The sequence below is a fragment of the Prionailurus viverrinus genome, chromosome A2, assembly GCF_022837055.1.
Source record: "Prionailurus viverrinus isolate Anna chromosome A2, UM_Priviv_1.0, whole genome shotgun sequence".
Classification (NCBI taxonomy): domain Eukaryota; kingdom Metazoa; phylum Chordata; class Mammalia; order Carnivora; family Felidae; genus Prionailurus; species Prionailurus viverrinus.
In genome coordinates this window covers 6404977-6429081 of record NC_062562.1, presented here as the reverse complement: position 1 = coordinate 6429081, position 24105 = coordinate 6404977, and the positions used below count along the sequence as shown (strand labels likewise).

General features: G+C 57.7%; 2 protein-coding genes across 3 annotated transcripts in view; one reads left to right on the top strand and one right to left on the bottom strand.

The window, feature by feature from the left end:
• OLFM2 (olfactomedin 2) overlaps window positions 1-7312 on the top strand; it is a 59942-nt gene extending 52630 nt beyond the window's left edge. For both annotated transcript variants that reach the window (XM_047848969.1, XM_047848968.1), the window contains exons 2-6: window positions 2451-2600; window positions 3922-4068; window positions 4528-4747; window positions 5080-5186; window positions 6164-7312. In XM_047848969.1, coding sequence (XP_047704925.1) covers window positions 2451-2600; window positions 3922-4068; window positions 4528-4747; window positions 5080-5186; window positions 6164-6841 — 1302 coding nt within the window. In that variant the 3' untranslated portion in view covers window positions 6842-7312. The remainder of the gene's footprint in view (window positions 1-2450; window positions 2601-3921; window positions 4069-4527; window positions 4748-5079; window positions 5187-6163) is intronic.
• A 3652-nt stretch (window positions 7313-10964) lies between these two features.
• On the bottom strand, window positions 10965-23619 carry PIN1 (peptidylprolyl cis/trans isomerase, NIMA-interacting 1). Its single transcript, XM_047850643.1, has 4 exons — window positions 23508-23619; window positions 21253-21465; window positions 12475-12585; window positions 10965-11587 (listed from the first exon to the last, which is right to left on the bottom strand). The coding sequence occupies exons 1-4, from the start codon at window positions 23563-23565 to the stop codon at window positions 11478-11480; spliced, it is 492 nt and encodes a 163-aa protein (XP_047706599.1). The 5' UTR covers window positions 23566-23619; the 3' UTR covers window positions 10965-11477.
• Between the last annotated feature and the right edge of the window lie 486 nt (window positions 23620-24105).

Genomic DNA, 24105 nt, shown 5'->3' with positions numbered 1-24105 from the left:
ACAGTTACATCAGTCGCTCACTTTACAATAAGCTTAAAAAAAAAAAAGACTTCACCGAGTGGGAGAGAAAAAGGTGGGCTATTAGCTGGTGTCTCCAAGATTGCTCGTAACTCACGGTCTGGCTTATCTCTGCTACGGCTCGTGGGAACAGCTTCTGCGGGGCGATCAGTTAACCGCTGTCCAAATGAACAATTATTGTGAGGCTTTGTTTCTCTGTAAAACACTGGGGTTTTATGAGGACTTTTTCCGGGTATGTAGGAACGCATCCTGGATAGGACCACAGTCTTTCATTTCCCACCTCTCCGGCTACCACACCCATCCTTGTTCGCTGGGACCGATGCAGTCTCATTTGCCCTGGTCTTCTGCCCTGCCCCCCCCCCATCTGTCCCCAGCAACCGCCCCCCCCAACCACCTGTGTCTGTGAACACCTGAGTCAGGTGACATCCCTTCTCGTTCAGAACCCTCTGTGGCTCCCACCTCACTCAGAGGAAAAACCAAAGTCTTCCCTGCCAACCCACAGGTCCTGAAGATGCGGTCCTGCCCCCTCCCTGCTCTCACCCCCCTACTCACCACCCTTCACACTCTGCTTCAGCCACGCCAGCCTTTTCCGTGTGCCCCGAAGCTACCAGGCGTGGCCGTGCCTCAGGGCCTTTGCACTTGTTCTTATCTCTGCCTGGAACCTCCTTCCTGAGATACCTGCATGGCTCATCCCTCGCCGGCTTCAGGTCTTGACTCAAATGACACGTTGTTGGAGCCACCCTGACGTTGCAGATTCCCTGTGTGGCACTCATCACCCTTTAAATATTTGGCATTTACTTGCCTATTTCTGTCTTTGTCTAATGTAAGCTCCTAGAAGAGCTTTTGTGTTTGGGCATTTTGTTTACTGCTGTGTTTTCAGTATCCAGAATGGAGCCCGACACACAGTAGGAGCTTAACAAGTGTTTGGTCGAACAAAGGAGACCGTACTTCCCTGATGAAAACAAAAAGATTGGGGCTTGTGACTAAGTCTGGTATGTTCTGGTGAAACTCCAGGGGGCCTGATCTGGGGGCCACCATGTTCCATCCTGTGATCACTCACTTCTTTTCGAACGCTGTTGCTCAAACACGTCCGGATATTGATTTGAATTTGTGGTGTCAAAAGTGTCCCCTGTCCTTTCGTTTTCCCCTGGCTCACTCTGAATGTCCCTTCTCTGAGGTACCTCCTCTGAAATCCCAGCCTGACGAAGACCCCCGTTACTCCCTGCACTTTCTTTGGAGCATTGACTGCAGTGAATGGTTCCAGAAGTATCCGTGGATTTTCATGTTTGATGTCTGTTTCCTCCATCCATGGACAACGGGCCAGATATGTTTTCTTTACCCCTCTTTTCCTAGCCCTATCCCAGACCCTATGCCAGGCATAAAATAGGCACTCACTAGGTATTTTCTAATAAGTGTAGAAAATTTTGTAGTTCCCTGAAGCATATTAGCATTTCAAAGGCTCTGATAAGTCCTGCATCAAAGGAACACGTTTCACGGAGCAACGCACAAATTTATTTGATCACTGAGCACGCCTGGAAAGATTGCTAGTGTTCTGAAGGAGCATGGCTCAGGAAACGCAGCCGTGCCTGATCCCTGAATTATATGAGCATCCTAAATTGACCTGAAATTTATTTTTTATTTTTTTTCCGTTTTTTAAAAAAATTTTTTTGAACGTTTTTTTATTTTGTTTTTGAGACACAGAGAGAGAGAGAGAGACAGAGCAGGAGCAGGGGAGGGGCAAGAAAGAGAGAGGAGACACCGAATCCGAAGGAGGCTCCAGGCTCTGAGCTGTCAGCACAGAGCCCGACGTGGGGCTTGAACTCAGAAACTGCGAGATCATGACCTGAACTTAAAGTCAGACGCTTAGCCGACTGAGCCACCCAGGCGCCCCAACCTGAAGTTTAATTTAGGAGTCTGAAATGATGCCTTCTATTCAAGGGCTCGGAAGTCTCTGTGAGGATTCTGTCGCCCTCTCGCCATTACCTTATCTGGGCTTCTCGAGCAGGGGTGGAGGGTGGGGATGACAACAGTATACCCAGAGTCCGTGTGTCACAGTGGGCTGGGAAAGCAGAGAGGGAGCTCCAGGTTTGGGGATCAGTACAAGTGGGTCTGCGTCCCACTGACGGTTATGGAGGCAGTGCTGTGTGTATGCGAACACGTGTGCGAGGATGAATTCCTGTCTTGTGGAAGGGCTCGAATCCCACAACTCCTTGCCGCGTTCCTGAACCGCCCCCCCTCCCCATACCTGTCTCATCATCTGGCAAATGGGTTTCCTTGAGGAGGGATTGAGATCACGTGCACCAGGCGCTCAGCACGTGGTCCAGCACATTCCAGGGCATCTGTCGTTTCCCTGGGTCCCCTTTCTCCCCCAGCATGGGCCGGGGGAATCCCCTATCGGGCTCCTGCTCTCTGACCCCCCGACTTCCCTGCAGACCCTCTTCCAGAGCCCGGAGGAGGGCTGGCAGCTCTACACCTCGGCCCAGGCGCCCGACGGGAAATGCATCTGCACGGCTGTGATCCCCGCGCAGAGCACCTGCTCCCGCGATGGCCGGAGCCGGGAGCTGCGGCAGCTGATGGGGAAGGTAAGAGCAGACCGTGAAAAGCGCTCGGGTCCCACCCTGCCCTCGGCCCCCGTCCAGGTCAGCCGGGCACAGATCCAGCCATCCAGATCGTTCAGAGCTGGTGGATAACCCGGCTGCCCTCCAGGTGGATATTTTCTTCTTTGGAGGCGAAGCTGAGCGTTGTGTGGGGAGGCAGCATCCGAGTCACCAGACTCGCCTGCTAAAAGGTGTCTTGTGTGTCCCTTGGGGAGGGGTCTCACCCTCCAACCCCAAGAGGTTTATGTAAGATTCCATCCCCTTGTGATTGGGGCTGATATAAAACAGTCCCCATTCAACCTCCCCCACCCCCAGGATGCTCTGATGCCCTTTAGGGACTGGCTGCTGTCCCTTGATAGTATCCAGCTGAACTGCTCACTAGTCAGCTCCGATGTCAATGTTGAAAGGGACCAGCTACCTCTCGTCATCACCCTATAGACGAGGAAGCTGAGGGTTTCGTAGAGAACGGAAGAGACCCTGGTCAGCACTGGAGTCTCCCGGCCACTAACCCTGCAGGATCCTGGCCCTGCCCGCGACACCGGAACTGCCCTCCCCGCCAGTTTGGGACATCCGTGTGGCATCCCCTGATTGTTGACGATGGCTCTAAAAACGTTCTGTGGCGTCGGGGTGGGCGTCAGGCCGTTAGGTTTCTGAGACCTTCCAAGTGTCATGTGAACAAGGGGTTCAGGAGAGTGTGTGTTGTGACAAGCAGCCAGGATCGTCTGAGTTCACCTTAGGCAGGGAGAAGTGGGAGCTGGGGGTCCTCACTCTGGGTTAGGAGAGGCTGGGGCAAGGGAAGCTGGAAAGTACTTGCTGAGCATCTAGTTTAGGCCAGCGCCGGGCCCCGGTGATTTAGCTGTGGACAAGCTAGACGCGGGGCCTGCCTGTGAGGACCCCACCTGAAGGAGGCAGAGGGCTGGAGCTTCGAGTCTGTCAGAGGAAAGGGGGCTGGTGGCCGCAGTGGGAGGACATGAAGAGGAGGCAGGGGAGGAGGGAGGACCAGCCCGCAGGGCCTGCAGGGGAGGGTGATCCCGTGTTCCTTTCGCAAAGCTGCCTCTGGCTGCCGTGTGAAGAACTGACTGCTGGGGGCCACAGTGCAAGCAGGGAGACAGGGAGGCAGGGAGGCAGGGGAGAGAGGTGGGAGCTGACGGATCGCCTGGGCATGTCATTGGGAGGTTGCTGGTAAGAGCAGGGGAGCCCTTTGGCTGGGTGTTTGGCCTCTGGCTCCGTCAGGCCCGGTCTGTGGCATCTCAGGGGGGCGGGGAGGGCAGGAGTCTGGCTCTCCCTAACCCTCCCAAGCTCCTAGGTCCAGAACGTCTCCCAGTCCATGGAGGTCCTTGAGCTGCGGACGTACCGTGACCTCCAGTACGTGCGCAGCATGGAGACCCTCATGAGAAGCCTGGACGCACGACTCCGGGCGGCCGATGGGTCCCTCTCGGCCAAGAGCTTCCAGGTAGGTCCTTCTGGGTCAGGTCAGGAGCCGAGGAAAGAATTGGGATCAGCGCCCATTACTTCTGAGAGTAGTCATGTCTGAGGAGGACCAAGGGTAGGCTGGGATCTAGGGTCTAGTAGGGACCAAACGTCAAGAGCTAGGGGTGCATCAAAGATAAGGGGTGAGGGGGTGCCTGGGTGGCTCAGTCGGTTAAGTGTCCGACTCTCAGCTCAGGACATGATCTCGTTTTGTGAGTTCGAGCCCTGCATCGGGCTCTGTGCTGATGGCACAGAGCCTTCTTGGGATTCTCTCTCTTTTCCTCTCTGTCGCTCCCCTGCTCATGCGTGTGAGCTCTCTCTCTCTCTCTCTCAAAAAAAAAAAAAAATAAATAAGGCGTGAAGCTATGGGTCAAAGGTTGGGGTCAGGCCTGGGTCAAAGGTCAGGGGCTAGGATCAGTGAGGGTTCCGTGTTGGCGGGCAGGAACTGAAGGACAGGATGTCGGAGCTGCTGCCCCTGAGCTCAGTCCTGGAGCAGTACAAGGCGGACACGCGGACCATCGTGCGCCTGCGGGAAGAAGTACGGAATCTCTCCAGCAGCCTTGCTGCCATCCAGGAGGAGATGGGCGCCTACGGCTACGAGGACTTGCAGCGGCGGGTGATGGCCCTGGAGGCCAGGCTCCATGCCTGCGCCCAGAAGCTGGGTATGCCTTGACCCTTGACTTTGACCCCTGACTTGCACGCCCAACCCTAATGCCAACCGTGTGCCCAGAAGCTGGACACGGTTTTGACCTCCAACTTCTGAACTTTGACCTTTGACTTCCCTACTCAAGGCCCAAAATAGACCCAGAAACTGGAAATGGCCCTGACTCTTGACTTCCAGTCTCTAACCCTCAACCTGACTCCATCTTGGGACCAGATTTCTGGCTCCTCCCTCAGCCCTGGTCCCAGCTCTTCCCAGTTTGATCGAACCACACCGTCCTTGCCCTGCCTCTTCCCATTCTCCACCCTCATCGGCCCTGTTCCTGCCTCCCAGGCTGTGGGAAGCTGACTGGGGTCAGTAACCCTATCACCGTTCGGGCCATGGGATCCCGCTTCGGCTCCTGGATGACTGACACGATGGCCCCCAGTGCGGACAGCCGGGTGAGTGACTGTGCCCACCCCAGGGGTCAGAGCCTGGGGAGACAGCCTGTGACCACCCACAGGTGCCCAGCAATTCCACACCAATTCTTCTCTTGTAGCCTCAAGTGTCGTAAGATCTCCGGGGCCCTTGACCCTCCCCTTGACTGTCTCGTAACCATCAGGTGACCAAAGGCCTTCCAGCCCTGAAAATCGCCAAGTCTGTTGACCTTTGGACTTCTGGTGGTCCCCATGGTCACGACTGCCTATCACCTCTGACCCATTAACCGGAACCATCCATTAACTGCCCTAGTGACTGATACTGGTCACGAGGTGGCCACTGAGTGTCCCGGATGAGAGGTGGTGAACAGCCAGTGCCTCACGATGATCACTGGCCTCCCAGGGATTATGAGGTCCAACCAAGGGGTTAGGAAGTTGGGATGGGGAATCACACTTGGATGTGCATCCCGCTGCCACCAATTCTTAGAGAATCTTGGGCAGGTTCCTTAAGGTCTCTGAGCCTCGATTTCCTTATCTTCAAAATGGTCGTGATGCCGTTGGCATTAAGGGTTTTAAAGTGCTTATTAGCCCAGCAGTCTGCCCCAGGGAGGGCCATCTTGTGGCTACAGGGGTTGCCCACCGGCAGTGAGCGCAACTGACCTCATCACCCGAGGGCTGTCCGGTAACCGCTCACCGTCCCGTCTCCGATGACCGGTGAATTCCTGGGCCCCGAGAGTCACCAGGGGCTGCAACTTCCCCTGATCCTTAGGTAGCAAACACCATCCACTCGGTGTCTGTCTTAAGACCGGTGGCGGGTCCCGACCGAACGATCCCGCTACTGGGGCTCTGAGGGGTCATGAAGGGTCACCGGACATCCCACGGCTGACTGATGGCCACTCAGCGACTGCTGATCCCTAATGACCGTGGGTGGTTCCCGTGTGGTTGCTGGGGCCTTCGGGTCCCTGGTGGTGGTCCCGCAGCGACCAGCGGCTCTCTCGTAGGTCTGGTACATGGATGGCTACTACAAGGGCCGGCGGGTCTTGGAGTTCCGCACTCTGGGAGACTTCATCAAAGGCCAGAACTTTATCCAGCACCTGCTGCCCCAGCCGTGGGCGGGCACGGGCCACGTGGTATACAACGGCTCCCTGTTCTACAACAAGTACCAGAGCAACGTGGTGGTCAAGTACCACTTCCGCTCGCGCTCCGTGCTGGTGCAGAGGAGCCTCCCGGGGGCCGGCTACAACAACACCTTCCCCTACTCCTGGGGCGGCTTCTCGGACATGGACTTCATGGTGGACGAGAGCGGGCTCTGGGCCGTCTACACCACCAACCAGAACGCGGGCAACATCGTGGTCAGCCGGCTGGACCCGCACACCCTCGAGGTCGTGCGGTCCTGGGACACCGGCTACCCCAAGCGCAGCGCTGGCGAGGCCTTCATGATCTGTGGCGTGCTCTACGTGACCAACTCCCACCTGGCCGGGGCCAAGGTCTACTTCGCCTACTTCACCAACACGTCCAGTTACGAGTACACGGACGTGCCCTTCCACAACCAGTACTCCCACATCTCCATGCTGGATTACAACCCCCGGGAGCGGGCCCTCTACACCTGGAACAACGGCCACCAGGTGCTCTACAACGTCACCCTCTTCCACGTCATCAGCACCGCCGGGGACCCCTAGGGGCCGCGGTGGCTCAGGCTGCCACACGAGGGCCGGGGCCCTTCTGCCCCACCCGTGTCCCTTACTCTTTGTCTCCGTCCTGCCCTCGCTCTCCCCTGTCCCGTACGTTTTTTTTCCTCTCCCTCCCGTTTGGCCGGGCTTTCGTTCTCTGCCTCCCCGTTTCTCTTAGTGCATTCTGTCTGTGTCTTTTCTCCTTTGTTGGTCTCGAATTTTGATCCTTCACTCTTTCTGCCTTTTTATTAGTGTCCGTCTCTTTTCATTGATCTACTCTCCAGTTCTTTCCCTGTCTGCCTCTCTGTCTCTCCCTTCCTTCTTCCCCTCCCTCCTTGTTTCCCACTCCTTCCCCACTCCCTCACTCCATGCCCCGCCTCCCTGCCCCCCACTAAGAGTTGAGTGCATGGATCGGTTTCTTTTTTTATTTACGCTCGTTCTTTCCGGGTTGCTGGAATAAACGGGACCTTTGACATTTGACGCTTTCGTTGCTCTGTGTGTCCAGACGGAGCAGAGGAGGCCAGGTGGAGGGAGGCTCAGCCCCAGCCTGGAGACCCATCCCAGCTGGGCCCCCCTGTGTCCCATGCCACAAGCTGTCCCAAGCCCAGCCTCGGGGTGCGGCAGAAGGGGGGCACGGCTGGGCGAGCCCTTTGGGAAGACGGGCGAAGAGACCCCCATCCAAAGTTGCTTTGTTCAAAAACAATTTGTTTCAAAGCAATTTGATTCAAACAACCGAGAATTCTATCACAAAGATGAAAACAGGCCTCAGATGAATATTCTCCATCACTGGTTTTGCATCACTGAGCCATCTGGCAACTTTTTAAATGTGTGTGTGTGTGTGTGTGTGTGTGTGTGTGAGAGAGAGAGAGAGAGAGAGAGCGAGCGAGAGAGGGAGATTTTTTTTTTTTTTAACAATTTGGCTGCTTTTAAGAATTTGGGTATGAGAGAGTGGGACACAATAGTATTTTTCCTTTTCTCTTTTTGCTTTGTGATTTCAAAATCATTTTACATGAGTTGCACCTGTTCCTAGTTCACTGAAAAAAAGAAACAGCCTGAAGGCGCACTGGGTACCTTCAGCCGACACACCCACACCCCACACCTGGAGCCCATTTACCTGGAGGGGGCTGGGGTAGCCATGGGCCTAGAGCTCCTGGAGGGAAGGATGGGAAAAGCTAGAAAGTATGGGAGGCAGGAAGGGGCATGAGAGGGAGTTGAAGAGGTCGGAGACGCAGAGGCCCATTCCTTAGGAGCCTTGGTAATGTGACTAAGGGTGGGGGCGCCGGGGGAGGTGTTGGGGGGTGGCGTGCACAGAAGGGAAAGAACAGATGAGGGCTTTATTTTAGCCAGACCCCTGGTGGCCGAGGTGAGACAGACTGCAGGAGAGGGTAGAGTCACCTCTGGGGCGGGTGATCGGGGAACAAAGGTTGTGCTGACCACCACCCCACGTTCGCCCCACCACACGGCCCCCACTGAAGCCAGGGAGGAATATTACGCAAAGAGCCCCCACAGGCCTAGATCCCAGCCCACCGGGACCACGGAGGAGGCGAAACCGCTCTTCTGGGAGCTGCCCCCCACCCCCATCTCTAATTAATGACCTCTGATTAAATCATCTCCGCTCCATGCTGCCATCTCCGGGAACTCGGGACACAGGGCCATGCTGCGAATGAAACCAATGAATAATAAATGGGACTGCCTAATGCACTCATTTAAAACCAATTTTTAAAGAAATCTTCAAGAAAAGCAATTAATTTCCATTTAAATTGACAAGTTTGACATTGAAAAAGAACTGATTCCCAGATAAGCCCACGGAGAGGTGCTTTGTACCTGCTTAAAAAAAAACAAACAAAAAAAACACAGGGCTGGGACACTTAGGTCCCCTGAGCCCCCGCCCCCATACATTGATTTGGAGGCAAATCCCCCAGATAGCTCACAGTGGGGGCGGGCAGAAGTTCATTGGTCTCTCCAACTCCCAAAGTAAGGTTGGGATTGAGGGCTGCTGAGTCTCTGTCCCAAACACACACAAACCTGGAACCCGGCACAGAGTACTGGGCGGGCCGTGGGTGGTGGTCCCGTCGGTACGCCTGTCCTCCAAGTGATGCCCAGAGCGCCCGGCGCCCTAAGCGCCCTCTCCCCGCGTCACACACAGAGGCAGGCCCCAGCACTCCTGACGCTTGTTTGTAGCTTTTGTGCCGACCAAGGTAGGGCAGGAGAGGAGTACCCCTCCTCCCCAGACCAGGCCAGGATCTGTGTGCCTTAGGCTGCTGCTGCCAACTCTGGCTTTCCCCCTCTGGATGTGTGCCTGGCCACCCTGGAGAAGCTTCGCGGCCCATCTCGTGGCAGAGCCCGCGTCACCCCGAGTTGAGGTGACCTACTCCGGCCCTGCCGCGTGGCCACAGAAGCCCGAGCTGGTGCCTGCGGCAGGAGAGGAAACCACCCCCGTCCCCAGGGCATTTGGGGCGGGGAAATGCCCCACTAAAGGGCCAGGAGGGACGAATGCATCTCCGTCGTTCCCAGAAGGCCTGGGATTTACAGCCCCACCTGCAGGCAGGAGGCAGCGGGTGGGAATGTGCAGCAGGTGAGGGGAGCCACAGCCTGACACTGAGCCGACTCCGGGCACGTTTACTCAACAGCCATATTCTTTTGTTTGGACAAAGGGAGGAGGAGGTCCACGGAGGGGAGTGGTCACATCCAGTTGGGGGGACTCCCAGTGTCACCCAGGACACACACCTAGGGATAACTAGAGTCACATGGCCACACACACACACACACACACACACGCGCGCCCAAAGTGACAGAGAATGCCACAAAGACCATTTCCCTGCCAACCCCACCCAGGAAAACACATCACACTCCCCAGCGGTGTCTCAACCCACCCCCTCTCCACACCCTCCCCCCCGCCCCGCCCTCTTTCCTGCCCCGTCCCAGAGGCTCTGCTGTCTCAGTGGGGTGGGGGTGGGGGGGTGAGCCCTCCGGGACCCCCCAAAATTGTTGGTGCAAACGAGGGACGGGCTGCTGCCTGCCTCGTGGCCCCCGCAGGCGATGTTAAGATTCTGCTTGGAGGTGCAGCCAGCCCGCCGGCTCCCCCCACAGCCTGCCAGAGCTGAGAGGAAACCCATTAAACCTTCCTAATGACACTCTGGCAGGCAGTGAGCAGAGAGCGATCGCTCCAGAAACCAGCCAGATGGGAGTTGGCCCAGGTGACTGTTTATGAGACACAGTCTCGGGGGCCTCCCTTGGGGTCAGTAGGGCTGGGCAGGCCTTTATTTTGCTCAGGTCCCTGAGCCCTGCTAGCCTGCCATCCCCCACCCCCCACCCCCCCGATCCGGACTGGTTCCCATTAACTGAGGGGGCAGAGTGCGTGAAACCCACAAACCCCCTGAATGAACTGGGCCCGCAGCCTAGGCCCTGGCACAGGGGCAGCTGTGAGGTGATGGAAACCAGGGGGGCCACACCCGCAGGCCACCGGGCAGGTGCGTCCACCTGATGTGCCACAGGGATCCCCTCTGCTCCCAGGACAGCCTTTTACCCACGGTCCAGTCCAGGGACGCCCTCCTCCAGAGGGCCGGGCGGGACGCCCGCTCTCAGAGGTGCCTGGCAGTGGCCCTTCTCCCTTCCCACCGGTTCCGTGTTGCTAAGGTAACAACATCTGAGGAGGAGGCAGGACCCAGGAACAACCTGCCAGAAGCATTTGTGGTAACAGGGAAGCAGGCATCAGGGTGCTGGATGTAATCTGTTCTATTTAGGAGCGGCCTGTGGAGGGTATGGGTGTGTGTGTGTGTGTGTGTGTGTGTGTGTGTGTGGAGGGCACCCAGCGCAGTGGGGGCAGGAGGCTTCAGTCTGGCTCTCCAAGGATCCCCTGCAGATCCCCAGCTCCACCTGGGTCTGCTGCATGCAGAGATGTGGGGCCAGTGCACTGCTCTTGCCTTCTAGAACATTCTTGAACACCCGAGTTCGAGGACCACTGGCGCTGACTGGTGTCTTCCCCGCTAGGAGCCCCTGGGGCCCAGGATGAAGAGGAGCTTCTCAGGGAGGAAATGCAGCTTGGACACTAGGGACGGCGGAACAGGACTGCCACTCTGACAGCTGCCCCCTCGCCTCAGCGGGGAGGGAACGAGACACAGGACAGCAGAGCAGTGGTTCCAAGTTTAATGGAGGGCAAGGGGGGTGCTGCACTGATGCTCAGCGAGGCCCCAAGGCGGCTGGGCGGCCCGGGCCCCAAGTGGAGCATGTGCTTTTTGCAATTGAATAGAGGAACATAGCATAACCAGAAACAACCGGGGGCCTCCTGCCCCCATCCTGGACTTGGGTCGGGGGACGCAGGGGGCAGCTCAGCTGACTAGGCCTTCTCTTTGGGACGGGTCACCCCCACCCCTTCTGTCTGGGAGCCTCCCCACGCAGCCGCCCTTCTGAAGTCAATTCCTAAAGGGGAGAGGAGTCTGGCAGGGACAGCCCCAACTGGGGGCAGAGAGGGAGCCCCCAGTGGTGAAGAGCTCCCCCACCCCCGGCCATTTTGGGAACAATAAATACTGTGACATTAGCAGGGAGGGGCACCTGGTGGCCAGCAGGGAGCAGCAGGGTCCGTGGGCCCAGCCACCCGTCTAGCCCCGCCCTACCCTGCAGGCCGGGCCTGGGCCACCCACACCCCTCACTCCGTGCGCAGGATGATGTGGATGCCGGAATCCGTGAACACGGGCCCGCTCATCTCCCCCGTCCGCAGTGCAAAGGAGGCGTCTTCAAACGGCTTCTGCATCTGACCTGGGGAAGCATGAGGGATGGGGCGTGGGGGTCAAGACATGGCCACGGGCCACGACCGGGCAGGGCGGGCAGATGGGGCTCCCACCTGCGCCGAGCCTCTTGCTCATCCATCACGCAGTTTACGGCCCTGTCACTGTGGGGCGGCAGGGCCATTAAGAAGCCCCAGGAAGCCTGAGGACAGCATGAAGGATGGCAGGCAGAGGTGCTGCTGTGCACTTAGAGACACATTTCAGTGATGAACTCACCTCCCTTGGCCTCCCGATCCCAGCCCCCGCCACATCATCTGTCCTGCCTGCCTCAGCTCACAGCCCCTTGCCAACACCGCCCCCCTCCCGCCTCACCCCATCTCTGGCCCGGCCCTGATGCTCTGCAGACCCCAGTATGGAGGGGGAGAGGAGGAACAGGAGGGGGTGGTGGCTGATCTCCTCTGTTCCTCCTGTTGCACTGCCTGAGCCAGACAGGCCTAAAGCCAGGGCTGCTACCCTCCCCTCACCCTCCTCCTTCTCTCCTGCTGTCCCCACTCCTGAAGGTGGTGTTGGGAGGGGCATTCTAGGGGACAGGCCCTGGGGCGCTCAGGGGACTCAGCCTTATACCCCCAACAGGAGAAGAGTACCTACCTTACTGGGTCCCTGATGGGGACAACTGCACAGAGACACGCAGACCAACCCCCCCACCCCAGGACTGAAGGACACCAGGCAGGAGGCTCTGTGGCCCAGCCATCCCCAAGCAGGGCAACCACTGAAGCTTGAGGGATTGTGCTGCCACCTGGTGGAGCCTCAAGGCTTCTGCAGCAGGGACCACCCCTCCCAACCTCTACCTGGCTAGGGGACCCCCACTGATGGGACAGAAGCCCCCCCAGAGCTCGGCAGTGCCCATTCCTTGCGCACCTCTGCTGAAGGCACCCAGGTCTCCCCTGGCCTTGGCCGAGCTGCAGTCGCTGAACTGTGAGGCCAGAGATTCAAAGTCTTCCTCTCCTGACTTGATCTTCTGGATGTAGCCTGTAGACATACACGAAACAGGGACACACAAGGAGACGGCGCGTCAAAGGCAGGCCGGGACGAGGTGGAGGGCTCCAGATGGAGGGCGGCATGCAACCCCTGCCCTACCTTGCACACATGCACATGTGAACACTGGCCTCACACACATCCACGAACGCCTCCCCACCCCCGACGTGTGTGCAGTCACACTGTCCAAGAAACAGTGCCTTCCACATGTGTGCACACCCTGGCCCTGCAGTGGCCTCGACAGCCATGCTGGGCTCGCCCCCATTCTTCCACCCCCGCTGTCACTTCCACCGCCTCCCCCCACAAACGGGACATGAACACAGCATGACCTCTTCCTACCCTGCACACATACATCGGGGAGGACAGCAGAAGGCTGGGCTGACATTGAAGAGAGATGCTGGGACCCAGGCTCCCCCTCCCACCCAGTCCAAGATCCCCCGGGGACAGGGATGGGGAAACTTTCTAGAGACTTTTAGGAGAAAGGGAGGAGCCTGGGAGACCAGGCCAGCTCTGCCACAGGAGCCGGCTAACTCCTCAGCCCCTGGGCCTCAGTTGTCCAATGTATAGAAAGCGGGATGAAGGTCCAGGCTGCTCACTGGGGCATTGTGAAGAGACCACAAGGCAGCTTAGGTGGGACACGTGTTGTTCACGTCGACTATGGCCCCAGAGGTGGCTGACACAGTTCCCCCAGCTGCCCCTAAAGGATGTGTTGGTACCAGGCATTGGATTCACCCGCTGTGGGGTGCGAACTGTCTCCACTGGGCGCCGATTCTCCCTGTGGGGACAGGGAGGCCGGGGGCAGCACAGCGCACCTGGGTGACTCACGTGTGGGGCGCAGAGCGCGCGGGAGGATTGTGTGTGCACCGTGGGGAGGAGCCCCCAGTCGCTCTGGAGTCCAGGCAGGAGCTCCTGCAGCCAGGAGCCTCCCTCCTGCTCCAACCAGCTGGCCTGGCACATGAGTGAGTGTTCCTGCTAGTCTGGTCCCTGCATCACCACCACCCCCCACCCCACCGCAGGTGCACCCACTGGGCGGGGCCCCCAGGACATCCAGCCCCAGACCACCAGAATGGCCCTTCACCTTGAGCTGCTCCCACGTGGCTTCCCTGACAGCTACTCCCCTGGGGACATTTCACACACCCACCCAGCCCACACCGCAGGTGAGGATCACCTGTCCTACCTGCCAGTGCGTTTCTGAACACCACCGTGACACTCCCTCCACTGATCCTGTCTGAGCGCCAGAGACACTGCTGATTAATCTCTCTCTCGTGCACTGAAGCCCAGAGACCCAGGCAGGGCCATCTGCCTGACGCTGAGCTAGTGCAGACTTTGCGAGGACCACGACCAAAATACACAACCATGACCACACACGTATCATTCCATCTTGCTGCACGTCAAGGCAGCAACCGATGTCCTGGAACCTGATCTGCCTGGCTGCTTCCACGGCTGTCCCCACCACCCTGCCTGTCCCGTGTTCCTGTCACTCTCGTCATGTCCTGACCATCCCTTTGCCTCTGAACCATTAGCCACTTTCCAGCAGGCCACAGTGACACACAGCACGGTGCCCGGCACGGGGACCTTGACAAATGTCACTTGCTGTCACAATTCTCCCTTCTGTGAGGGCTGTGCATCCCAGTGAGAACGCTACCCCTATTTCTGTCTGATCTGCCCATCCCTGGTCTCCCTCGCCCGCACGTCTCAGTCTGGTCCGGTCGTCAGTGTGATACGCTGCCTGGTCAGAAAGGCTCGCCGATGTCACACAAGTCCCACCCCCTGTAGGCTGTGGTGGCCTCTGCCTGTACCGCCCTGGTGTGGTCGAACACGTCCCTGGGGTGGCTAGGGGGCCCCCTGTGCCAGCTGCGTCCATCCGTGATCCAAGCTGAACCGGACATCACGAACACAGGCCTCCTTCTCCATTCCCTGGACTTCTGCTTATCGTTCCTTGTCTCACCTGGGCAGCCTCAAGATTCTGCCTCCTTTCCTTTCTGTGTGGACCCCAATACGCTGGCTGGAGAATCCGGAGCGCGGTGCTCCCCGCTGTACCTGCCTGCCTCCGGGAAGCATAAATGTCCGCACAGGCCCCGCACCTGCAGGGCCAGGCCCAGCCCCCCAGCCCAGGGCGAGCCCCTCCTTGCCACATCCTCCAGCAGCTGGGGCCGTGAGTCAACAGGGATCCCTGAGACTAGACGGCCTGGCCAAGGTACACATACACTGAAAGCAGCCTAAAAATCTAATAAAAGCCAAGCTTTTACCTGCCACCATTCACAGCACCCAAATCTTTCCCTGGCCAGCCAACTCTCAGAAAACATTCTGCTTGGACAGGAGCCTTAAGTGACAAAACAAAACAAAACAGGGGCGCCTGGGTGGCTCTGTCGGTTAAGTGTCCGACTTCAGCTCAGGTCATGATCTCACAGTCCATGAGTTCGAGCCCCGCGTCGGGCTCTGTGCTGACAGCTCGGAGCCTGGAGCCTGCTTCAGATTCTGTGTCTCCCTCTCTGTCTCTGCTCCTCCCCTGCTCGTGCTCTGTCTTTCAACAATAAGTAAATGTTAAACAAAAAAATTAAAAACAAAACACTCCTTTCCAATCTCCCCTTTCTAGAAGTTGGCCTTCAGGAGTCTGGCCCACAAGCCAAGATGCAAGGGAACCCTCAGAACCCTGTGCATCCCCTCAGCTCAGTATTACCCCATCCCCCATGACGCCCCTCCCAGTCCTGCCCTGCCCCCAGCACCTCAAGGCCTTTGCTTAATGGTCTCCTCCTGTCTGCTGTCCTCTGGCCTCACTGAGGAGACTTTCTTAAGACCCCCACTGCATGAGGAAGCCTCCGTGCGTTTACCAATGTCCTGTCTGTGGTCTGTCAGTCACCTCATACTGAGAGGGCAGGGCTGAGTTGGCCTTGCTCACTGCTGGGTTCCCAGTTCCCAGCTCTGTGCACAGAACAGGTGCTAATGCTGAAGAAATTCATGAATAAATGAGACAGAAACAGGCCACGGGGAAGGAGGGAGAGGGATCCCCCTCAGCTCTTCAGGCAGAAATGCTGGAACCTCGTGTCTTTTTTTTGTGCATCTCAGATCCAAATGCTCAAGAGAGGGTAAAAAGGAAACCCTCCCCTGCCCGCCTGGCAACGCCCTGGCCTAACCTGCCCACATCAACACCCCTCACCAAGACGGCACCCATCCAAAGGGGCTCCAGTTGAGAGCGAGGCAGACCCAGGGGCAGCCTCTCAAGGACCTCCCAGTCTGGAGTGGGGAACTTCCACCTGCTTCAGGAAGGGCAGATCAGGAGCCCCGGAAACTGTGTGCACGACAGCAGGGCACCTGTCGCTGCTGACAGATCATGGGCTGGCCGGCTCAGTGCGTCTCTGAGGCTAAGGAGGGTAAACTCTGGACCCCAACTGTTGCTTTCAGACCTCAGTTCTTCCCATCCTGAGCTCTGTGACCCTCTGTGGGGGTGACTGCCTCTCGGAGCCTTACTTGCCTGGCCTATAAAATGGGCTGATTATAGCAGCTCCCACCAGAAGGGCTACCAGGAGGGGTAGTTACTGCTGGAACAGTGGCTGGGGTGAAACAAGCCTGACAGTTACTACTTGTCAGTCCATATGTCAGGGACTGAATTGTGTCCCCCCAAATTCATATGTTGAAGCTTCAACCCCCAATGTGACTGTATTTGGAGATGGGCCTTCATGCAAGTAATTAAGGTTAAATGAAGTCACAGGGGAGGCCCCTGATCCCATAGGATTAGTGTCCTTATAAGAAGAGACACCAGAGAGCTCCGTCTCTCTCTCCACACGTGCACACGCCAAGGAAAGGCCACATGAGCGCGCGGCGAGAAGGCAGTTGTCTCCAAGCCAGGAAGAGTCTTTGCCAGAAACTGGATTGGTCAGAACCTTCATCTCAGGGGTGCCTGGGTGGCTCAGTCAGTTGAGTGTCTGATTTCAGCTCAGGTCATGATCTCACGGTTTGTGGGTTCAAGCCCCGCATTGGGCTCTGTGCTGACAGCTTAGAGCCCAGAGCCTGCTTCAAATTCTGTGTCTCCCTCTCTCTCTGCTAACGCTCTTTCTCAAAAATAAACAAACATTGGGGCGCCTGGGTGGCTCAGTCGGTTGGGCGTCCGACTTCGGCTCAGGTCATGATCTCGCAGTCCGTGAGTTTGAGCCCCGCGTCGGCTCTGTGCTGACAGCTCAGAGCCTGGAGCCTGTTTTGGATTCTGTGTCTCCCTCTCTCTCTGACCTTCCCCCGTTCATGCTCTGTCTCTCTCTGTCTCAAAAATGAATAAATGTCGGGGCGCCTGGGTGGCGCAGTCGGTTAAGCGTCCGACTTCAGCCAGGTCACGATCTCACGGTCCGTGAGTTCGAGCCCCGCGTCAGGCTCTGGGCTGATGGCTCGGAGCCTGGAGCCTGTTTCCGAGTCTGTGTCTCCCTCTCTCTCTGCCCCTCCCCCGTTCATGCTCTGTCTCTCTCTGTCCCAAAAATAAAATAAAAACGTTGAAAAAAAAAAAAAAAAAATTAAAAAAAAAAAAAAAAAAAATGAATAAATGTTAAAAAAAAAAATTTAATTAAAAAAAATAAACAAACATTAAAAAAAAAAAAGAAAAAAAAAGAACCTTCGTCCCAGACTTCCAGCCCCAGAACTATAGCAAATAAATACCTAGTCTGTGGTATTCTGTTAGAACACCCCGAGCTAATACACCATAATCACTTAGGTGAAAGTGAGTGAATAATGGGGTGGCCTCTGACTCTAAAAAGGTTCAGGGACAAACTAGGGAAGGGGCCTGGACAGAGAAAAAGGTGACAGGATTAGGTCTGCTGTCCCACAAGACCCAAGATCCAGAAGGAGGAGCCCAGAGAGGCCAGAGACCCAGCCTGAAGCCAGCACCCACCCCACACCTAACTAATCCATTACCCAGTCCTCCTGATTCTGCCTTCTCAACTCTCCAGAATCTGCTCCCGTCACCCCTCCCTGGCCCGTGAGGTCACACTACTCGGAGCTGCAAGGCCCCCAGGCCATCCATGCAGGTACATGCAGCCAGCCCCTGCAATGCTCCTGAGTCACTGACCTTGTGTGGGGACACTAGGTCAAAGGTGCTCACTGACCCTCAGACCCCGGGTGTGAGTATGTTTGAGGGGACTGCTGCTCACACCGGGGCCTCCCTGGGACCTTCAGGGACGGGGAGCAGGTGGAGAGGGCTTCTCCACAGCCCGGCCTCCTTACACAAGGACACTGGCAATGACAGGCAGCTGGTCCTCAGATCCCTGACAGGGCCTGGCCGTAGCCCAGCAGCTGCAGTGGAGCCGACACTGGGAAAAGGTGCCTCAGCAGAAAATGCGGACACTGGTTCTTACTGCGGGCAGCCCGTCCCCTCGGGGCAGTGGGGGAGCGCCGGATCTAAATGCGTACTGGTGAGAGTCAACCCCAAATCCTGATCTCCTGATCACCCGGACCGAGCCCAGGACGCAGGGAACATCCACCTTCACGAAGAGAAAACCGGGCCCCGACACCCCAAGCTTGCTGGCATGGCACACCCGAGCGTCTGGTTACGAAGCGCACCGCGGCCTGGGCCATCTCACTGCGCTCTCCTAACGACCCCCCGGGAGCCTGTCCCAGCCCCGCTCCAAGACGCCGAGTCAGCAGGCCAGGGTCACCGGAGGGTCTGCACGCTGAGCGCACCAGGCTCCCGAGCCCCTGCCTAGACCTCCGCACCCGGCCGTGCGTGCCCGAGTGACGGGGGTCGTGTGGGGACAGCAAGCGCCAGGCACTGAGCCCAGTGCTCTGCTGGCCAGTCAGCTGTCGGCCCCTGTATCTCAGGCCATCCTGTCTCCATTCTACAGATGATGCAGCTGAGGCTCAGAGAATAAAGACACTTGCTCAAGGCCTCACAGCTGGCACCAGGCTCCATCTCCGTGTGACTCCGGGACGGGCCACACTGCTTCTGACCTTACCCTACTCCCACCCAACTAATCCGTTACCCAGTCCTCCTGATTCTGCCTTCTCAACTCTCCAGAATCTGCTCCCCTCACCGCTCCCTGGCCCAGCAGGTCACACTGCTTGGAGCTGCAGGGCCCCCAGGCCATCCGTGCAGGTACGTGCAGCCAGCCCCTGCTAACACCCCGGAGTCTGCGCCAACTTAAGGTTAGGCCCCAGAGCCCGGCTGCTTCCTGGGAGCACCGCCCAGTTACCCCTTCGCCAAGGCCTAAGCTGACCTCAGCACCCGCCCCCCCCGCTCCCACCACAGTATCAGCCCACCAGGCACACACTCGTCCCTCCTGGAGACGGGGAGGCACCCTCACCTGCCCCTCCCAGGCAGTCCCCAGGGTGTGACAGCCTTCCTTCCAAGCTGCGCTCAGATCTCCCCGTGCCCACCTGCCTCAGCCTCCTGCCATCTCTCGCCAGGATCGTCCCAAGGGTCTCCCTCTCTGGCCTGGGTGCTCTGCTGAACCTGGACCCTCTCGCAGTTGCCCCCAACAGCTCTTCCTCGGGCTCCTCAGATTTCAGGAGTCCCTCCCCGGACTGCGCCCCTTCCCGAGTCCCCTCCGCCAGTGGTGGCACCTCCTGTCACTCGATCTCCAAATGCCTATTACCTCTTGCCCACTCTCGTGGCTCCAAAAGCCTCAGGACAGGGACCATTTGAGCTGGGAGGACTCGAGAAGTCCCCTCGTGATTCTCTGGGCTTTCCCCACCTACTTCCTCTGCTTCCCCTGAGGCGGGCAGACCCCCCCTCGTCGCTCACTGCTAGACCCAACCAGCTGGGCTCCGGGCACCCCCGGCCTCCCCGGCCCTTCACCCTCCAGCCACACAGCTCTCTCCTGAAAGCAAAGCGTCACAGGCCCAGCCCCCAGGCACATGGAGCCGGGTGTTTCCTGCCGGCTCCAGAAAGGACCCAAACTCTTCAACTCATTCAGAGCCCTCCTCAACCTGGCTGGGACATGCCCTTGAAGGGTCTTTCCCCAGAGTCCTGGCTACAGCCTTGCCCTAGGCCTTTAGTTCTGCCATTTCCTCTGCTAGGAATCCTTCTCGCTTCCCGCTGCTTCCCGAAACAATGCTGTGAGCAGGGACTCTAGGCCAGGCTGTGTGTTGAACGCTGGGAATGTGGTGGGAAGAAAGCCAGTCCCTGCCTTCACGGAGCTCAGTCCAGATTCTGTGCATGAACTCTGCTCCTCTCTATAATGCTGAGGTAGGAGGCTCACAGGGGCCATGCATGGATCGTGCTAGACACCGTGCGGGGGGGGGGGGGGGGGGGGGGTTTGGGTAAGTAATATCCTATAGGCCAAATACTGGGATGGGATAGTAAAACAGCCAATACTGACCAAGTGTGCACTTGGCCAGGCCTGGGCTAATAACAACCACCCTAATGACCGCCAGCAACCAGAGAACATTTCCTGGACACCAGGAACTGTTATTCAGGCTTTACTGCATTAGGTCAGAGTGCTCACAACTACCCTAGGAGATAGGTTCCATGGTCAAAATACTCATTTTACAAGTCAAAAGACAGGTTCAGAGATGTTAAGTAACTTTCTCAAAGTCATAGAGCCAGGGCTGGGGCAAAGCCAGATGGGAACCCAGGCTGTCTGGGTCTGGGTAAGGCACTGGTTATATGGGGTAAGAGCAGGCCAGGAGGGGTCTGGGGTCTGCGGTGGCAGAGCCTGGATGGATGATAAAACCACACACGAGATCCAGACCGGCACCACCCAAAAGAACTTGCCGTAAGGATAGAAATGTTTTCTATCTGCGCTAAGATGGCAGCCGCTGGCCACATGTGGCTACTGAACACCTGAAGTGCAGCCAGTGTAAGGAATAGTCTCTAATATTAGTTTTAGTTAATTTAAGTGAAAACAGCCTTGTGTGGGGAGGGGCGGCCATACCCAGCAGCTCTACACCAGGGTTTACAACTTATGGCCCCTAATCAGCTAAGTTCTGCTTTTGTAAATAAAGTTTTATTGGCACATACACAGTCGTTTGTTTACGTATTATCTCAAGCTGCTATCAGTTACAAAGCAGAGCCGTATGCCTGCAAAACCTAAACTAGTTATTACCTGACCTTTTAAGAGAAAGTCTGTCTGCTCACTACTGCTTAGACCATGGAGGAACCATGGAACAGAGACAGGAACAGCCTCTTCTCTCAGGGCAGAATTAATTAACCGAAGTCTGCTAGCAAGTTCTAAGCTGCTACCTTTCCAACCTCTCTCCTGACCCACCCACATATGTGCCCCAGAACCCTGATCGATGACATTACCAGCAACAATAACTCCCACTGGCCAAGGGCCCACTGTGCACCAAACACTCTCACCTCACTGAATCCTCACCATGGGCCTCAGAGGCAGGTGTGTGACGGTGCCCATTTTACAGAGGTGAAAACTGAGTCTCAAAGGAGGTTGCACAAGTCCCCCAAGGTCACAGAGCTTATGGGGCATGGCTACCATCTGAACCCGGGTCTGCCAGCTCCCAAGGCTGGGCCCTCCCTTCCTAACCTGGCTCACCCTCCCAGTGCCAGAGAGAAAGAAAAAGGAGAGACAGATGGGTGGGCGAGGCTCAGGTCGGGTAGAAGCACTTCTGTGTCAGCCAACGCTGACGGCTGAATTAGCTGGGGTGATTTCCACAAGGCCAGCTCTGGCCCCCAAGGAGTGGAGACCCCTCCACACCCCCCCACAACCCGTTTCCAGCCCTGCTCACCATTAATCAGCTCCAGGGCCTCCTCCTTGGTCCTGGTGATCTTCTCCTGCCGCCAGGACGAGGGCCGCCGTGACTGGCTGTGCTTGACGAGCAGGTGTGAGCATCGGACCCTGGTGGGCTCGCCCTGTCCATTTTTGCCGCCGCTGCTGCTGTTGCCACTCGGCCGCTCCCACTGGCTGGCGTTAGTGATGTGATTAAAGTAGTACACCCTGCCTGGGGTGGGGGGGGGGGGGGGGAGGAATTCAGCTGGGACCTGCTCACAGGACGCCACCCTGAGGCCAAGATAAGGGACTGGCCGATGGGATGCCTTCATGCAGCAAATCCACTGTGTCCTACACCACGTGCCACTGGCCCCTCAGGGAGCTAACATTCTAGGTGGGGGCAGAGAGGCACCAGACAAGCAAATAAGACAACATCACAACTCTAGTTATTGCTAACTTCAAGGAGGAAAATAACCCAGGGTGACAGAAGAGAGGAAGCCAGGGGGACACGGAGCGGACCGGAGCACGTATTCGGCAGCCAGACTGCCTGTCCAAATCTGGCTCTGTCACTCACTGGATGAACTCCCCTCCCCGGGCCTCCACGTTCTCAACGCATAAAATGGAGACACCGGTACCCGCCTGTCGGGCTGTTCGAAGGGAATGGGTTCGCATCTGTAACATGCTCAGGATAGTGGCCGGTACACCTGAAGAGTGTGATAGCTATAACCTCCATTTTAGAGACGACAAAAACGAGGCCTCCCTTTCCCCATCTTTGGTAACGCTTCCTGAGTATACACTCTGCTCCAGGAACACCGGGTTGGAGGCAGGAATTACACCCAGGGTGTCAAACACAAAAGCTCTCTTCTTAATCCGTACTCGGTGCACAGTGCTGCACAACTAGGGACCGGCACGGCTGGGGGCCAGACATTACCCAGGGCCTGAGGAGCATGAAGGAGTGAAGGCTGCAAAGAAGAAGACTGAAGTAGGACCCAGTAGAGCCCAGGCACCATTCCGGGGGCTGACATTTGGCCTGGGCTGCGTGGACAACTTGCACCCTGCACCAGGAAGAGCTGACTGTCACCCCTGAGGAAGACCATCAGGGAGGGAGGGGGCAGGCAGAAAAGGCAAGAGAGGGGGCCCAGAACTGGGCCGAGCATCAGATTCATCACGAGGTTGCAGCCACAGAGCAGGGCTGGAGCAGGCTGGGTGAGAGCTGAGCCACTGACCGACTCTAAAACCTTGGCAACGGCCTCTATCCCCCCGAACCTCGGTTTTCTCATCTGAAAAGAGGGAGTGAAGCGAAAGAATAAGGACATAACTTCATGGGGTTAATGTGGAGAATAGTGACGATACACGTGAAGCGGTCACCAGAGTGCCTGGCATTCAATTAACAGAAATAACTGTGACTGCAATTTTTATGGGTTATGGAGGCGGTGCAGTGAAATGCTGGGCCTGATCCTCAGGAGTTTGCGGTGACAAGGGCAGGGGGGGCTCTGCAGTCAGACTGCCTGGGTTCTAATCTAGCCCCTGCCCCCCTGGAATGAATGACCTTGGGTGAGTTCCTTAAGTTTCCCGACCTCAGTTTTCTCACCTGCAAAATGGGGATAGTAACTACCTACCTCCTACAGTTGTGGTCATTCAGAGAGCGAGAGACAGAACACACTTAAAACACCTGGCACAATGCTGGACGGTGAGATGAACGCGCCCTGTTATTGATATTATTATTGTGGATAAGCCTGAAATCGGGCTCCCAGCACAGGGACCATCCTGAGGCAGAACACCACCGAGAGGATATCGCAGACTCAGCATTAGGTGGGGATGGCAGGAATAGGCTGTGCACCCGAGGCCGAGCACCACCCTGGAGCCACGCCCTGAGCATGGGGTTGGGGTGTCCTTCCCCAGGAGTGTCCCCCGGGCCCAGCGGGGTGCACAGGCGTTCCCCGGGGACGTCAGGTGCATTAGGCCAAAAGGTGTCAGCCGGATGGGCAGGGCTAGGGCCATCACCCGGGGGACTGCTGCGGAATCACGGGCCCTTTACCCCCCCGGAAGCGCGCAGGGTCTCTCCGGGCCCGCCCCTTGCCTCAGTTTCCTCCGGCATCCCCGCTCCAGAGGTTCGCAGCCCCCACGGGGCGGGCCCGGGCCGTTACCCTGGGAAGACGCGGAGAAGCCAAGACCCCACGGGAATCGGGCGGCGGCGCTGCGCCCGAGGGGCGAGCTCGAGCCCTGCTTCCGCGGGCCCGCGCGGCCCCGCCCCAGCCCCGACCCCCGCGGCACCTGAGCTGCGGCTCATGCGCTTCTCCCAGCCGGGCGGCAGCTTCTCTTCGTCCGCCATCTTCCCTCCTGCCGCAGCGCCCGCTCCGCCTCCGCCGCACCGCCTATGCCGCCCGCGCCCACCCACCGCCGCCGCCGATTGGCTCGGAGCTCCTCGCATCGGGGCCTGGCGACGATGCTCATTGGGCACCCCAACAGTCCGGAGAGGTGTTCTGGCCTCCTATTGGGTAGCACCAAGACTGGGCGGATCCTCCCCTCATTTTACCTGGGTCCCGCCCCCGTACGGCCTCACCCCGGTCCCGCCCCCTTCCTCACTCGGCCCCTAACTGGTAGAGAAGGGAAAGGAGCCCGTCCTTCTCAACGCCCTTTGGCGAGCTACAAAGAAGTCCCGACCCCATCTTTTGCGTCCTTCGCCACAGGCCCCATCCGATTGGTCCCTGCGTCAGTATCCCGCCTTCCTAAACTGTTCCCGCAAACCCCCATGCGGAAGTGCCTGGGTGGTTTGGGGGTGACGGCAGCCCACGAGGTATTTGAAAGAGTTGGTGCTGCCTTAGTTGTTGCCATAGCGACGTGGTCGCCTTGGTGATGAGCCGCGAAGAGC